This window comes from Microcebus murinus, chromosome 13 (genome assembly GCF_040939455.1).
Source record: "Microcebus murinus isolate Inina chromosome 13, M.murinus_Inina_mat1.0, whole genome shotgun sequence".
Taxonomy (NCBI): domain Eukaryota; kingdom Metazoa; phylum Chordata; class Mammalia; order Primates; family Cheirogaleidae; genus Microcebus; species Microcebus murinus.
The window spans coordinates 41,486,915-41,503,962 of NC_134116.1; the positions used below are offsets into that span (position 1 = coordinate 41,486,915).

At 31.9% G+C, this 17,048-nt stretch overlaps 1 protein-coding gene across 2 annotated transcripts in view; it reads left to right on the forward strand.

Annotated features, from left to right (window-relative positions):
- Positions 1-17,048, forward strand: part of DACH1 (dachshund family transcription factor 1) — a 408,633-nt gene that overhangs the window by 349,114 nt on the left and 42,471 nt on the right. For both annotated transcript variants that reach the window (XM_020290319.2, XM_076009384.1), the window contains one exon: positions 9,888-10,039. In XM_020290319.2, the coding sequence (XP_020145908.2) occupies positions 9,888-10,039 (152 nt within the window). The remainder of the gene's footprint in view (positions 1-9,887; positions 10,040-17,048) is intronic.

Below are 17,048 nucleotides of genomic sequence, written 5' to 3' on the forward strand. Positions count from 1 at the left end.
TTTTCCACCATCCATGAAATTAGAGTAACTCCACCCCTTAAAATGAAAGGGTCTACTTTTTTTTTTCTTTCTGAAATTATAAACCGTGATTTGGAAATGTTTTTTTACTATTAACTCATACTTTCAAAAGTGGCTTTTTAGGGCTACAAAATGTTTGTGTGCATTATTCAACTACTATTACTGAACATATTACAACCTATTCAATTTGTTTTAAAAGGAGAGTGCATTTTTTGTTTGAGCTGAACTATCAGATTTTCTTTTCATGCAGTAAGACATGATGAAGAAGCTATCTGTAGGCAAAAAAAAACAAAACAAAACAAAACAAAAAAACTAGCTCACTTTCTATGGGCAAGCACAGACTGTAAAGTAGATTATTAAAGCACATAGAAATAGAAAATTAGATCAGAAGTGATGTTTTACTGTGAGGTCTTCTTTGGGCCTTATAAAATGAGAAAGAACTAACCTTGTTCTATTTCTGAGTCCTGAAAAAAAGCCTCATAGCAGGCATATCACCTTTAATTAGGTTTCTGCTTTTGGGAAGCATTTTACCAGCCCCCTTTCATTTATTTTTAATGATGTTATCACTAACAGGCAAACAGTCCCTTAATAAAACAAAAACAGTTTCTATATAAAGCCTGGTGTACATGTCCTGAGTCAGTCATCTAAAAACAAATGTTATGATTGTTTCCGTTGTGCTCTTAGAACGCTTAATGGCCCTACTGTGCAGATACGCAAAACATCAGCCTAGGAAATATAACCATGTCTGTTATGCAGCTTTCAATAAATGCTTTCCCATATTCACTTGCAGTATCAGCAATGAGGTTAAACCTACAGGGTCATGGAAAAAGAGAAAAAGGTCAATTAAGTGGATCTTCTCAGCATAAGCTATGCCAGGTTTTTCATAAGCACTCATGACTTATGACTTTAAGCAACAAAAAGAGGTGAATGCAACTGAAAATGTTTGAAAGTTAAATCAGTGTGTGTGTGTGTTTAAATGCTTGATACCATTCCATTTTGCCAAGAAATTCCCAGTTGTAGGAGGAGAAAAAAATCTGTGCACAGATACCTGAGTTCTTAAGTTCTGTCTTCTCCAATGAGTTTGCTGAGATAGTGATGAGTTTTCTGTCAAGGCCAACATTGGAAATATTAATATATAGCTTTATTTCCATAATTTTCTCCAAAATTTTCTGCATACGCAGATTTTTGAAATGCACAATAGTCAGAAATTAAAGACTTTCTTTTGAGATTAATGGTAGAAAATATGGTTTCCCTTTAAAAATACAATTTCTTCAGGACATTTGGGTTCCTGATTTCCTTGAGCTGTTATCCCTACATGGTTTCCTCATAAAACCCCTTGACCTCTATGTTTATGTCTTTCTCAAAATTCCGTGCTCATTTCTTGCCATGAAGATTTGATTTTTCTTCTATTTCTTTCCCCTCTCAACTAACATCCTCTGTGTATAATCTCTTATTTTTTTTTCTAAATAACCACTGTATGCCATTTGAATCACTCTTTTGACATGTAACCTTATTGAGATTATAATTGCTTGTGTTTTTAAAAATCTTCTTCCTAGAGCTTCCTCCTAAACCAACATAATGTCTGTGAAATTGCTTTGTAATCAATACCGTGGTTTCCCTATGGAAGGTATTTTTAGTTTTACTATCATGGATGTGGTGTGACCTCAGGACAGGCAGAGACTATATCCTCATTTCTGCATTCTGTATTCCTCCAGCTTTTCCTTTGTCTTGTATCATTCACATATTCTTTCAATAGACATTAATAAGTGTCAGGTAGCTGATACTATATGTTCTATTTCCTCCTGCAAGGAGTGGTCCCTAACTTCCATCAACTTCTTGGAGGAGAACTATTCAGAAGTTAAGAACCACTGATATAGATGATAGTTGCATATAATAAGTGTGCAATAAATACTTTATGCATTGAATTAGACAAAAGTGAGTTTAGTGTGTTTTTTAGCAAACTTTCAGCATTCTGCAAAACACACTTACAATGATCTTCTTCCCATAGTAAATCTTTCCTTTATTCACCCAAACTCAAAATCCAGAGTTCTAATGCTGCTTGAAGTGTATCCAAGAAGCTTCATAAGTGTTTTTATGTTCCTCACAGTCTATTTTCACAAAACCTGAATTGTTTTCTGTTTTTCAAGTCAACACAAATTTCCCCTAGGTCCTGCTTCCTTAAGATAAATTAATAAACCAGTTCATGCCCTTTATCCTCTCTCAAATTATTTCTATCATAGTTAATTATAACTGTTCACTAAACTAACTTGGGGTTAGTTTATGTAAGGTAACTGATGTATACAGTATTAATTCTACTATCAACATGGTACATCTTCATTGCAAGCCTTATAAGAGAGAAATAATATAGAAACCACAGGTTTGTGATACAAGAAAAGGATTTCCTCCATGGTACATTAAAGCCAAGTTTCCAAAATGAAATTTATAATAGATTTAGTCATTTTTAAATTATTCATTCATTAATACTCTATATTAATATAGTATTTTATATTTTACAAAGAACTTTCACACACATAAACAATTGGTTTTAAACTACAATTTTTTGAGTTGATAATTATCTTTTTATTAAATAAATCAGATGACTCTTATATTAAAAGACATAGATTCTTTGCTCTAGAATTTGCAAGTACTTGGTAGGGCCAGTAATTAAATTTATATTTTTTGAATCTAGCTAGGTGTGCTTTTCATTTTACCAAAGCTATATCACATTTTAAATTGTGGTGTCAATTGTATAAAAATATCTGGAGTAATTTTAAATCCAGAATTTGAAAAATAGGCTTAAAATTAAATATAAGAAATGTCTTATTCCAGGATACCCCTTGTAATTTGCTACATATTGGAATAGATACATGAAAGTCATGTCAATTTTAATGTGATATTTCAGAATTCCTAATTTTCTGAGAAGATGAAAATAAAAAGAAAAACATTATGTGATCATCTTCTGACCTAAAATTACATTGTGGGGTCATATTTTCAACTTTATTATTGGCTTTTGTATACAAATGAAACCCAGAGTGCCTATAGTAGGAATGAACCAGTATTAAAGTTATGAATGAACTCAATTTAAACAACTGCATCTTATGTCTGAATATAATTTTCAAATTTTTTAAAGCACCGATCCTTAATTTTTAGATTATTCATGCTTCTACTCCAGTAGAATGTGGCTGACAAGTTTAGCGAAACACTTATAAATGTATCTTTCTATACATTTGTGATGGAAATTCATTAAAATAAAGGAAAACTCGTATTTTTGTAGATAACTTTTACTTCTGTATGGAAGACACTATATTATCTAGAATTTTTTTCATCATTTCTCTTTTTATTTTGCCAGTATAAATATAGAGTTTTCATGCAAATTCCCAGATCTGCTATAAACATTAAACGGGATTTTTTTTTCCCATTTTAACAATACAATCTACTTCTCATCAAGATGAATAAATGTGAATCCCTTTGGAATAGATGGTTTTCTGAAAGTGATTGAGTATTTTTATACTTGAAATTTATGATATAATAAAAGACATCAGATGCCAAGACACACCCCCCCACACACACACAAACTTTAAAGAGAATATAGAATTCAAATCCAATGGGATTAGTTATGAAAATAACAACTGAGTTAGATTTTATTAACAGGAAAGAAAACATTTTAAAAGCAGAGGACCATTATTTTTTTAAACAACATTGTTCCTTAGGATATCCTGCTAAATTGTTATGTGTGATAAGATTGGAGAGAAAAACAAGCTAGTCTTACAGAGGCATCAATCTTAATGATAGTCACTTATTGATAAGTGATTTAAAATATGAGTAGAATTATGAGATGAAGTGATAAGAATGAATATTTTTCATACTATTCATTTTAGACTTTTGAAAGTATTTTTTCTTTTCCATTTTTCTTTCTCATTTCGTTTTCTGTAATTTTAATCGATAATATGTTGTTATAATTCTCTCTCTCTCTCTCTCTATCTATCTATCAATATATATATATATAATTTTTTTTAAGAGACGAGGTCTCACTCTGTCATCCAGGCTGGAATACAGTGGCATGATCACAACTAATTGCAACCTCAAATTACCAGGCTCAAGCGATCCTCCTTCTACAGCCTCCCAGTAGCTGGGACTACAGGTGCATACTACCATGCCTGGCTAATGGTTTTATTTTTTTGTAGAGACAGGATCTCACTATGTTACTCAGGCTGCTCTCAAACTTTTGGCCTGAAGCAATCCTCCTGCCTTGGCCTCCCAATGTGCTAGGATTATAGACATGTGCCACTGCACCCAGCCAAAATTACATATGTTTTATGTAATTATTAAAATATTAAGTAACGATTCTGATCAGAAGATGAAATTATTTGTTAGATTGTAATATGTGCTATTCTATTTTCCTTTAGAAAACCACTGTAGTTCTCTGTAAGTGAATAAAATACAAATGTCCTTATAAACCCATTGTAAGTTGAAAATATTATCAGTCCAAAATGAATTTAATACATCTTACCTACTGGACATCATAGCTTAGCATAGCCTACCTTAAAGGTGCTCAGACCACTCACATTAACCTACCTACAGTTGGGCAAAAATCATCTAACACCACAGTTATTTATTAATAAAGCATTGAATATCTTATGTGCCACATATCACTAGCCCAGAAAAAAAATCAAAATTCAAAGTTCAAAATACATCAAAATTGTGATGCTTTCACACCATTGTAAAATAAAAAGATCTTATTAATAAGTTGAACTATTGTTAAGTTGATGACCTTTGTACAAGAACACTATAAAGTTACTAACTCGTTTTAGGAACAAGTTGTTAAAAATAACAACTCACCTAGAAAAGTAGCTTAACTTTTAGACCCTACAGATGTGGAATTCTTTCAAAAAATAGTATCATAGTTAATGTATCTCTTGAAAGTGCTTAATTTTTTCCCTGGAAGATGCACCCTTTGCTGCATCCAATTTTCCATCCCAGGTATTGGGAGTGCCTGTTTTATAGGTTATTGAAGTATTCTCTAATTTGATAAAATAAAGCGAGATAATTTAAGAATCCTTGTAAAGTAGAGCTCTAAGCCTAAATAATTAGTAGCGCTCTCTGAAATTATGTTTGTGTGACTCATTCTTTTTCAAATATTATCTAGATATACATTAACTCTTTGGCATTTGTAATTAAAACCATATTGAATTTCTAATTCCAAACTGGAATGTTATTACTATCTGATCATTATAGGTGAAATCTCCACTTAAGTGATTGTTTATGAATTTTTATAAGAAATAACATAACATGGAATTTCCAATTTGTATGGTCTTGTTTGTCTCATTTAACCTACTATTGTTTCTATGAAGAAATTAAATATGAAAGAAATTGTTACGTGTCCAAAGTAGCTAATACTAACTGGACACCGGGTAAGTTTCTTTATATGTCCCAAAGTATTCAAACAATGTTACACACTGTGGGTATAGATAACTAAAGTTATCTATAGCTGTGTAAGTTTCTTAATATATCCCAAAGTATTCAAACAATGTTACACACTGTGGGTATAGATAACTATAGTTATCTATAGCTGTGTAAAAAATTCCACTAAAACTTAGTGGCTCGTTTATTATATTACAACTTAGCTGGGTTCTTCTGGCTTAAGTTCTCTCATAAGGTTGTAGATGAGCTGTCAGCCAGGGCTGCAGCCTTAGCTAAAGGCTTCAATGGGTGAGGGGAATTTGCTTTCAAGCCAATTCATGAGGTTGGCTCCCAGTTCTTTGTAATGTGTCTCGCTCCACATGGTTGTCTCATGACCCAGCAGCTGGCTTAATCCATGGCAAGTAATGTAGGAGAACAAAGTAGAGAAGTGGAAGTTGTAGACTTTTTATAACCGAATCTCTGAAGTGACTTCTCATCCCATTTTTTATGTTCTATTTGTTAGATCAAGGGAAAAGGACTGGACACAGTGTGAATAACAGGACACATCACAGGCCATCTTATACATTACTACCTGCCTACTACATGCCCCCCAAAAATACTCATTAAGTCTTATCACAGAAATGAAAATATTTATTATTTAACTATTTGTTGTAAAGAATCTCAAAATAATGAAATTAAAATATGGACTCTTGATTTAGCAATAATATTCTACATATGTTATTCTTTCAGATTTTGTATTGTGGTTATGTAAGAGTATGTTCTCGTACTTAGGAAATATACACTGAAGTCTTAAAGCTTAATTGGGTAGGATGTTCAAACATATACAAAAAAAAAACAAATATACAGAACAAAAAAGGGAAAGAGAGAAATTTTTTTAAAAAACAAACTTGACAAGATGCAAACAATTGGTGAATTGGAGTTGTATTACTTTCTTAGGGCTGGCATAACAAATGACCATAACTTTGGTGGCTTAAGAACAACAGAAATGTATTCTTTCAAGGTTCTGAAGATCAGAAGTCCAAAATCAGCAGAAATGAGCTCCCTCCAGGAGCTATAAATGAAAATCCATTCTTTGTCTCATTTAGCTTCTTGTGATTGTTTGCATTCCTTGACTGTAATTGAAAAATTCTACTATCTGTCTCATCTTTACTTTGTCTCCTCCTCTTATATGTGTTTCCTCTTCCAAATTCCCCTCTGGTATTGTCTTTTAAGGACATGTGGAATTGGATTTTGGGCCCATCCTAAGGCAGGATTATCTTCTCTTCTCAAGATCCTTAACTTAATTACCTCTGTGAAAACCCTTTTTAAAAAATAATATGTGTTAGGAATTAGGCATGTTGCATTAATATATTTTGAGGGGCACTATTTAACATACTACAGAAGTATGTAGGAATTCCTTGAACAATTCTTATAACTTTGCCATAAGTTTAAAATTATTTTAGAGTAAAATATTTAAAACAAACAAAAAACAGAGATTACATTGTCAAATGCTATAACAATCAAAAAATCATGGCATCTGACAAGCCAACTTTCTTTTTAAATTAAGCTAAAAAATATGTCGAGATATATCAAATTAGAATAAGGCATTTTGTGAATTTGTGCTTCATCACCATTTACTCTTTGAAGTCAGTGGAGATTATGTGATGTCAAAACTCTCTTCCACATTGTCTGGCCTCTCAAACTTTTGCTTTAATCTTCTTGGTACATTTAGGATATCAAAGGTCACTTTTATTTCAAAAGGAAGAACCATGTTCCCAATTTTACAATCTTTGTAGGAAGAACTAAATGAAGCTTTCTATGATGTTAATTGCCACAAGATGACAACTTTTTCTCTGATAATAGGGTTTTGAGGCCCCAAAGGAGTATTTTTGTTTGTTTGTTTGATCTTTGATTAGTTTGTCTTTTTTAAAAAAAATGTGTATTGATCTTAAAAATCATCCTTTTTTTTTTTCACTTATTAAGCAGCCATTCTGTCCTAAATTCGATTACTTCTTAGCTATGTATTGAGTTAAAGTGTCTTATGCAGTATCTCCACTATGTAAAATGATAAATGAATGAATCCAATTAGATAAGTTTGTAACAAATGATAGTCTATTCTCATACTGCTGGAACTAGGGAGATCAAGATGAGAATTCCATTGATGCAACTGCAGGAAATATATGTTTACACATACACATACACACATGCCCACACGTACACACACTTAAACATATATACAGAGCAATTTTAATTCTATACTGGGATAAATGGTGTATCTAAAGAAATAATGATGACAGGCAAAATGTTCTACTAACTATAGGAATTAGCTATTAAACAACTGGAAACAGTCACTCTAGTCTACATAAACGTATTGATGCTATTACTGTGTTTTTAGCATTCTGTCTCCAGAGTCTAGCACATTGTTTATGTTAAGTAAATATTGGCTATATAAATGTATGCATCATGAGTGATTTAATGATTTAATTCACACAACAGCCAAATATAGTCAAGCCTAAATGGACTGAACTTAAATCAAATAATCATGTGGATGATGGAATTTATAATCAAATGTGTATATATGTGTATACATACATATGATTCTTTATTTTCTTCGACAGTCTTTAATAATTGTGGCATCATAGATTCTAAAGCTGAAAGCAACCTCAGGTGGTCATCTGGTTCTATGCCTTTCTTCAAGAGACAAGCAATTATTATCCTCATGATCTATTAAGCCACATTTTCTTTAGCATGTGACAGCTAAGGTGATGCTGATCGAAAAATACTGCTCTCCATTCTTAAACTATTTCACATGCACAGAGATGTTTAACAAGTTCCTTTTCAGAGCTATTATGAGAAAACACCAGCAGCCTTGGTTTGGAGGAGTAATTTATGACAGCTAGGTAAATGGTGTCCAAGATCACCTTGCTCACATTAGCCATATAGTAGTTCTACCCCTGCTTGGCAGTCTTTCTTTAACCCTAGTGACATGTAAAAAAAAAAAAAAAAAGTAACACCATGAGTCCTACTTTAGTTGCTTGCTCTGTTTTTCTGTTACCTGCTGCCTCAGATCATCTGTCTCAGTAAGTTAACAGAGGAGGGAGTGGACAGAGAAACTGCAGAGGAGTGAGTGAGTGAGTGTGAGAGGAGTGCAGTTAATAGGAGGCCTTATGTCTGTTACTTCCCTCCCCAACCTTTCTTCCCTTTTGGTTCATTAACTAGAAATGGAGAAAAGTGAGGGAGATGAATTTAACTTGTTCTGACATTAGTGAGGGACAGGGAAGTGTGGCAGCTTCTGCAATATTTCTGCCCCAGAGAGAGGTAATTGGAAAACGTGTTGTGTGGTTAGGTGTTGTAATGAAAAGTAAAAGAATGATGGAGGAGAACAGTGAAATCAAATTATAAGCATAAGGCAAGTGTGCTGAAGTTTTTAGCCACTTGCAAAATTGAGAGATACTATCAGGACTGTGCAAATACATTGTTCTGATTAATTTTCCTGGGGTGAAATATGAAAATATTTATAAAATCAAGGATTCTGCCATGAATATAATTTTTTCTGTGGTTATAATAAACTAAAATAAGCCATAACTTGTATCTATCTCAAATGGAACTGTAAAATGGTTACATGATAAAGAATTGAATAAAAAGATTTTACTGTGATAGTGAAAAGTATCTGTCTTTGGGCATTACTTTAAATTGCTTAAAATATTGAAGAATGTTCATTTAAAAAGTAGACTAATTTATCTTGAAGGGTTTTTAATTTGATTTTCTAAATATTGTTATGGAAGTTATATTTTACCACTCATTCATTAGACCTGCTTTTTATGTATAAAGGCTATAGTTTTTCAATGTGAAGGTAAAATATTTTCAAGTAGAAAAGAAATAGATCTTAGTTTTACTGAAAATGAACAATTTCATTATAATTTGGAAAAAATATATTTGGATTCCAGTTTTTCATTTTAGATATGAAATGAAGATTTTAATTGTGCATTCTTTTGTAAATTCCATAATAATACATTTGAAAAAATCATTGATATAAAGAAAGAGTTAATTGAGAAACATTATAATATACAAAGCCTTTCTCTTATATGAAGCCTTAAAAATATTCTATTGTCAATCCAAACAGAACAAACTAAAATGAGATAATTGGGAAGGTGCCCATAAAGTCAGCCTGAATATATTATCACAACTATATATGAGATAATATTTGTTTTAAAAAGATTCTATGGCACTGTAAACTCAGTCTCATTAGAGACTGCATTTAAAAGGCTTATAAAGTTACTCATTAATGTTATCTTCTTGTATCTCCACAGCTTTTTCATTAAAGAAAATTCAGCAGAAAGCATTTTCTCCTGATAGCAGGAACCAATTTGCAATAAATGTTCTGGAAACCACTAGGGAAGCCATTACTGAGGTCTAATAAAAACAGACAAGCGTAACTTGTTCTATATTTTTGTTTCAATCACATACAGATGAGACCCCGCTTTCTACACCAACCGCAAGAGACAGCCTTGACAAACTTTCTCTAACTGGGCATGGACAACCACTACCTCCAGGTTTTCCATCTCCTTTTCTGTTTCCTGATGGATTGTCTTCCATAGAGACCCTTCTGACTAACATACAGGTAGGCCTTTTTGCAATCTTAAAGAAAGAAACGTGGAACACTCTGTAGTAGATTTTTTTCCCAAAATTCATACTGTTCCAACCTAATCCATTCATTAGATTGACTGCACCATGGTATTAAACTTTTTCAAGCAATTTAGATTTTAAACTTGCTACACTAATCAAATTGGCTTAGAAATATTCAAATATGTATATTAAGCCATAATAAAAACTTAGATGAATATGACATGGGCATTTTAAGATCATTCTGCCTAAACACTCTATTGCTGATTAATGGGAGGAATTTAATTGTTTAATAATTTAAGACAATTGTTTGTCTGATTTACTAAACGACAGCACATGAGTTCTAATACATATTTATTTATTTGTAAACTTCTGGCCTTACAGTGAGGAAATGATATGTTTAGTCATTTAAAATATGTCTAATATAGAAGAATAAAAAAATTCCTTCTTTCATAGGATTATGAAATTAATAGGGTTGCTTCAAAAAAGCCAAAGCAAGCTTTCTATGAATTTCCTATGTGGTCTTCAGGATGTGTATTTTACATACGGTACATTATGAGTCTAAAATACTTACAGTTAACAATAACAAAGAGCATGGAGCCAAGATAATAAAAGTGTTTGGGATAGAAGAAAGCATAATTTTCTTGCCCACACATGAAGTGATCATGTGGACCCCAGATGGAGATTCTTGTCATCTACTTCTTCATATTTGGAGTAACTAGTAAATAGTAGGCACAGGCTTGCAGATGCTTTTTTAAAAAATTTTTTTACTCTAACACTTCATCCTCAGTGACATTTTTCTGTACACATATCCTATCATATTAAACTTTCTCCCAGTGGGAATGTAATTAATTTTATTTACCTCTCCAAGGACATAACAGAAGGCCTTTAATGTAACATATCTTCTCATCTATTAATATGGCATTTTAATACTAATGTAATTAGAGTCTCCAAAACTGTATTCAACTTTAAGGTTTAAGGTTTTATATATCTCAGTAATTGAAATAAATCATCAATCCTGCCTAAATTTAATCATGGCCAAATAGTCGATTATATTTTAGAATCAATATAAGACTTTTTTCCCCCTAATTTTCACCCTCATTATTGTTTTCTATACGGTAGAGCTTTTAGTGAATTTCTCCGTGTCAAATCAAATACTTTCAGAAAATACTTGTTAATATTTCTGAATTTAAGTTCTGAAAAGTGAGGGAACAATTCATTTTCTTATGTATACAGCTCCTTATGAAGCAAAAGAAAAGCTCTTTAGGCCAGTGAGAATTTAATTTGAATTTCAACAGAAAACATTCCTGAGATTCACCAGTGCAAACCAGCTTGCTTATCTGAAGAGTGGGTTGTACACAGGGACTCTTGCATTGTAAGTGACCACCACATCAAATAATGGCTGGATGCAGTGGCTCATGCCTGTAATCCTGGCACTCTGGGAGGCCAAGGCAGGCAGATGGCCTAAGGTCAGGAGTTCGAAACCAGCCTGAGCAAGAGTGAGACCCCATCTCTACTACAAATAGATAAAACTAATTGGCCAACTAAAATATGTAGAAAAAATTAGCCAGGCATGGTGACGCATGTCTGTGGTCCCAGCTACTTGGGAGGCTGAGGCAGAAGGATTGCTTGAGCCCAGGAGTTTGAGGTTGCTGTGACCTAGGCTGAAGCCATAGCACTCTAGCCTGGGCAACAGAGTGGACTCTGTCTAAAAAAAAAAAAAGTCAAATAATGTCAGTTTGTGAGTATTCATCCACCCACTTTAATCCAGAAATATTCAGACTATGATATGCACATCACCTCAAAATGTAATTATTCTTACCAAAAAATAAAAAAAAATTGGTTTTAAAACATACAGATTTTATACAAATACTTTATTTATAGTAAGTGGCTTTAGATTTAATATACTCTCTTTTCCAACCATATACTTTGAAGACATATTTTGGCAATAGTTAATGACAGGATGATAGTCAAGAAGAAACAAATTATATCTAGTCTCAAATTATAGGGATCTGGGTCTGATAAAGTTAGAACACCTACAATATGAATTCTTCATTAAAAATAAAGCTTCTACACTACAATCTTACATATATGTATGCTTCTATATAGATGCAGTTATATATTTATATGAATATATGTAATATATATGTATATATACATGCACATATGGGCACATAATGTAAAATAAAGATTAAAAATCTTACTGTGTTCCATGCATAGATAAATACACACACACACACACACACACACACACACACACACATACACACACTTATGGCCAGTAATGATTTCACATCATTTTATAAACGGTTGTAGATGCTAACTCTTTTATTATTGCCACATTTATTGAGTTATAGTAATAACCTAGAAATAGTATAGAATGCTTAAATAATAATGACCCTGGATTATTAGGCATATAGTATAAATGTGTTTGCTGTCCAAATTCTAAATTGGATAATTGCATTCTGCCTACCTCAATTTCCTTTGCAGTTTCAATTACATATAATGGGGTTCTCTGCCTTCTGTCAAAATGGTAACATATATTTTGTGTAGTAAATTTAAAGCTCCATATTTCCACTGAAGATATGTTATGTTTTATTAAAATCAGTGACCAAAAAACTCCTTCAAAATAATGTGTTTAAAGTGGTATTTCCTAATAAGCCAATAATTTAACATCATGATATACTATAATTTGACAATTCAGAATTTTTAAATTTGTAATGATTACTATAGATGTCCCCTCCATGACATCATTATCAAAATTAAATTTTTATAAATGTTAATTCTTTGTGCTTTAAAATAAGACCTGTAGAAAAATACTATATTTGCATATAAAATTTATTTTTATATTTAAACATTTAAATTTATAGAATATACATTAAAAATTGGGCACCAGAGTTTTGTTAACTACTTAAGCTGTGCTGCTTTCTTTACATTTGAGTATTTTCAAAATTAAAAGTAATAATGGATAAAGATATCTACAGTAAAGGATAATAATTTTACTTTAGTGAGGGATATGTATACATTTCTGTTTTTGCTTTTTAGAACTACTTTTGTTTACTTTACATGGAATTTTTTTTTTCAATGTGGGAAATCTTGGCTTTCTCATTCAAACATGTTCATGGAGAACTAACTTCCTGTGAGATTTTACATGAGACTAAAATTTTAGCATCAGTTGACTGGACGTACCACTTTTGAACATTGGATACCATTTGAACATCTTAAAGGAGAACTCTACCCACTATCCTCAATCTGAACTTCTATGCTGTAAATCACAACTAGAATCTATTGTAATACATAGGATTGTGGGCAAATTATTTACTTTGTTATCTACCTTATTACTGACAGGAGTCTAAAAATGGATTACAAATATTAAAATAAGAATGGATAAATAGGTAAAAAGTGGAAATTTAAAGTAAAATTAGAGAATATAAAATTTAGTTAGGAATGAAGTTAGCATTGAAGATACTTGCCATAAGGGGATATATAATAGGAGTCTAATTTACTATGATTTGGCTACACAGAGGAATTAAGCAAACAAGGAAGGCCTATAAGGTATATTAAAAATAGCAGTCCCAGATTAATTCACCGTAGTCTAATAAATGGTCATAATCCAACCATAGTTATCTAAGAAGTATTCTCTACTTCTCTGTTTGAAGAAAGAAATGAAATAAAAACACATTAAGTGTAAGACTGAAATACAGTCATGTCCTCCTTCTGAGAAAGGTGTTAAGCCCTTTCATCATTGTGTGAACTTCATACATATTGAAGCTCTATGGTATATAGCCTATTGCTCCTAGGCTACAAACCTGTTACTACACTGAATACTGTAGACAATTGTAACATCATGGTAAGTATTTGTGTATCTAAGCATAGCAAAATATAGAAAAGGTACAGTAAAAAGAATTTTATAGGACCATCATATGTGCAGAAGTCCACTGTAGTCTGAAACATTATGCAGCACATGACTGTACTCTGATTATCTATCTTTAATTCTTTACAGTTCAATCTCATCGCCAATAGTTTTACTTTATTGTTTGTTCATTTTAAAGAAATTGAAAGTTTTCTCACTTACATCATTAATACATAATTCTAATTATTTTAGAGTTAGACAAAATAATTAGGAGAAGACTTTTCAAAAAACTCCAACAAAGTAGAACGTTGACTTCAAAATATGAGGAAGCTAAAATTGTATATATTGTTCCTACATTATTTGTTTTTATTTTTAATCATAATTATATACTGAGTCTTCTCCACTTTTTTTCTGTTACCATTTGTGAAAGGAAATCATAAAAAACAGGAAAATATACTCAGTATTCTAAAATAAAAGATTATTGTGATGAAGAGAATAGCAATAATCTCGTCAAAACCTCAAGTATGTGCTGTATTTATTAATTTATATCAGCTGCACTAACAATAATAGTAAAATAAATAGTGAGTGATCTTAATGTATCTGTCTCTATGCTAATTATATGCAAATTACATTGACTCTTATTTATAACCCCATACAGTGAATTTCATTGTTATCCTCATTTTACATATGAGAATACGGAGACAGATATGGTCACACAGTGGTGGTGGAGTATGGATTTAAATATAGATGGGTTGATTCCAGAGCCATGTTACCGTATTGCCACCAATGATCATATGAATCACAAGATGGCTTTATACCTGGAAGGACTTTTTAATGGGAAGTCTGTCAAACATATACTTCAGAGAACAATAACTGTATCATTAAATTGGATATGGTTGTATCTTTGGTTATAAGAAGCTTGTATGAAAATGTGTCACTTGATACTATATGTTTTATTAATCGACAAAGGTTTCTAGTTATAAAGATTGCTATATCTTTTCATCCTGAAAAGAAACTAAGGAAACATTAAAAGAATTTTTTTAAAAGATTAAATATCTGGGGAGTTCTGATCTAAGCTTAGTCAACTCTCTATTTGGGATTTTCAGTATGTCACCTGATTCTTCTGGACCTTGGTTTTTCCATCTTTAAAACTGTTTGGTTTGAAAAACAACAACAATAGCAACAACAACAACAACAAAGAAACCAAACCAAAAAAAAAGCTGGTTTAAATAGTTATTGCTAAAATTCTCTTCAGCTAGGGTATTTTACTCTCATTAGAGGCAACACATTATTGAGCACAAATTTTAAGTTTCAGTGATACTCAAGGAACCTACTTCTCATCTGATTCAGTAATAGATTTTCATAAAATACAAGCATGGACCAAGGATTTACCCAGCTTATTAAGAAATGTTTCTTTTCACCAGCAATACTTGAAATCCTCTTATATAAGTACATATTTATACTTTCTAAGCTATATAAATAGTAGAAACATAGATAGATATATTACAGTACTTTTTTTTCCCCTTAAAAAACTTAGTCTCTGAACAAATGGCAAAAATGACTTAATTTACAAAGTAGATCATTTTAGGAAACAAAAACATTTGTGTCTTAATATGACAACTATAATGCCTCACTTACAGAAAATAAATTTAAGTCTAATCAACTATTGTCTCTTACCATTGCTGTGCTATAGAGTAAGCTTAAAATGTGTTTCTTTAGAATTGTCATTATTCAACTCCACTATCCTGTAATCTGACCTTTACTTGTAGAAAAATTCATATTCTAAACCTTCTGATCTTTACTGTAATTCATATTGTTGCCACAGTATTTTGCTGGATACTGCATGTCCAAGTAAGACCCACAATTTAGTGTGACTTTTTGCACATGATCTACCTGGAAAATTTACAGAAGTTACTTACACAAATCTGAAAGTATTATTATCATTGATGGTTAAAATGGTGTCCTAATGATTTGTAGATGTTGTGCACACTACTTCCTATTGCTTTTCACAGCCCTCTGCTGCATTGATATTTAGTCGATTTTCTGTATTTTTTGAAGCGGAGCTGTCACTGGCAGTAACATACTTTTGCATATGCATCAGCTTGGCTCTAGTACAGATTTTTGTTCACACTGGACTCCTACTGATGTGCACTGATTTAAAGTCTAAAAATTAAATTTAATTTTATATAGCTTATAAGTAGTCTCTAGAGAGTACTGGATCCTAAAAGCTAATATTTTTCAGACATAATCAGCAGGAATAGGTAATGTACCACCATTAGCCACATTAGTAGCAACTGTAACAAAAGGAAACAGTAAACATAAATGCTCTCAGCAACTTCATTCTTTACAACGAATATTAATATAAAATTACACGAATTAGAATTGCAGTTTAACATTATTCAACATGTTTATTCATAATGATTGTTTCATATTTAAAGAACACCAAAATATTGTGTTTTGTCAGCCAAGGACAATAATAGTTTAATAGTAATTTATTTTAAACAGCTACTGATAATACAACCAATCAACACATTAAGTGGTGCCAACATTGGCATCTTGCTAAATAATCTCTAGACATTGCACAGAGAGTACATCTTTCAAAGATAAGTCAACAAGAGCAATCAGAGCAGAAAATTAGAATTTGGTATCTTAGAATTAAAATACAGCTAAACTAAAGTTTTAATTGGGGTGATCTAAAAGGGCACTTGATGTAATGATCTCTTTCATTTGTTACTAATTATTTGTTCCTGATGAAGAAGAAGCCTACACAGGAATGTTGCAGAATTGAGTTAAGATGGCAGTTTCCTTAGCAGCTATGTTTTATTGTTAAACAACAAAAGAGTGGGGAGGGGCAAACTGTCACATAGAAATCCTGCTTCAATTTGTTTCATATCACAAGAATTATACCAGAAAATTCAGGTTCAGGTATAACAAATATGATTTATATGTGCCTGAAAAAGAATAAAATTGGCTTATGACAATGCTATAGGTTACATTGGTAGGCTAAAGTAAGATGACATCTCTGTTGCATTTACAAGTCAAGCTGGAGTTGAAATTCCTGATTCAAAATGCTCATGTTGTTTCTTGTGAGGAGGTCACATCCTGGAGTACATCTATGAATGGCATCAACTTCCATCTCATCTATAACTTCAAT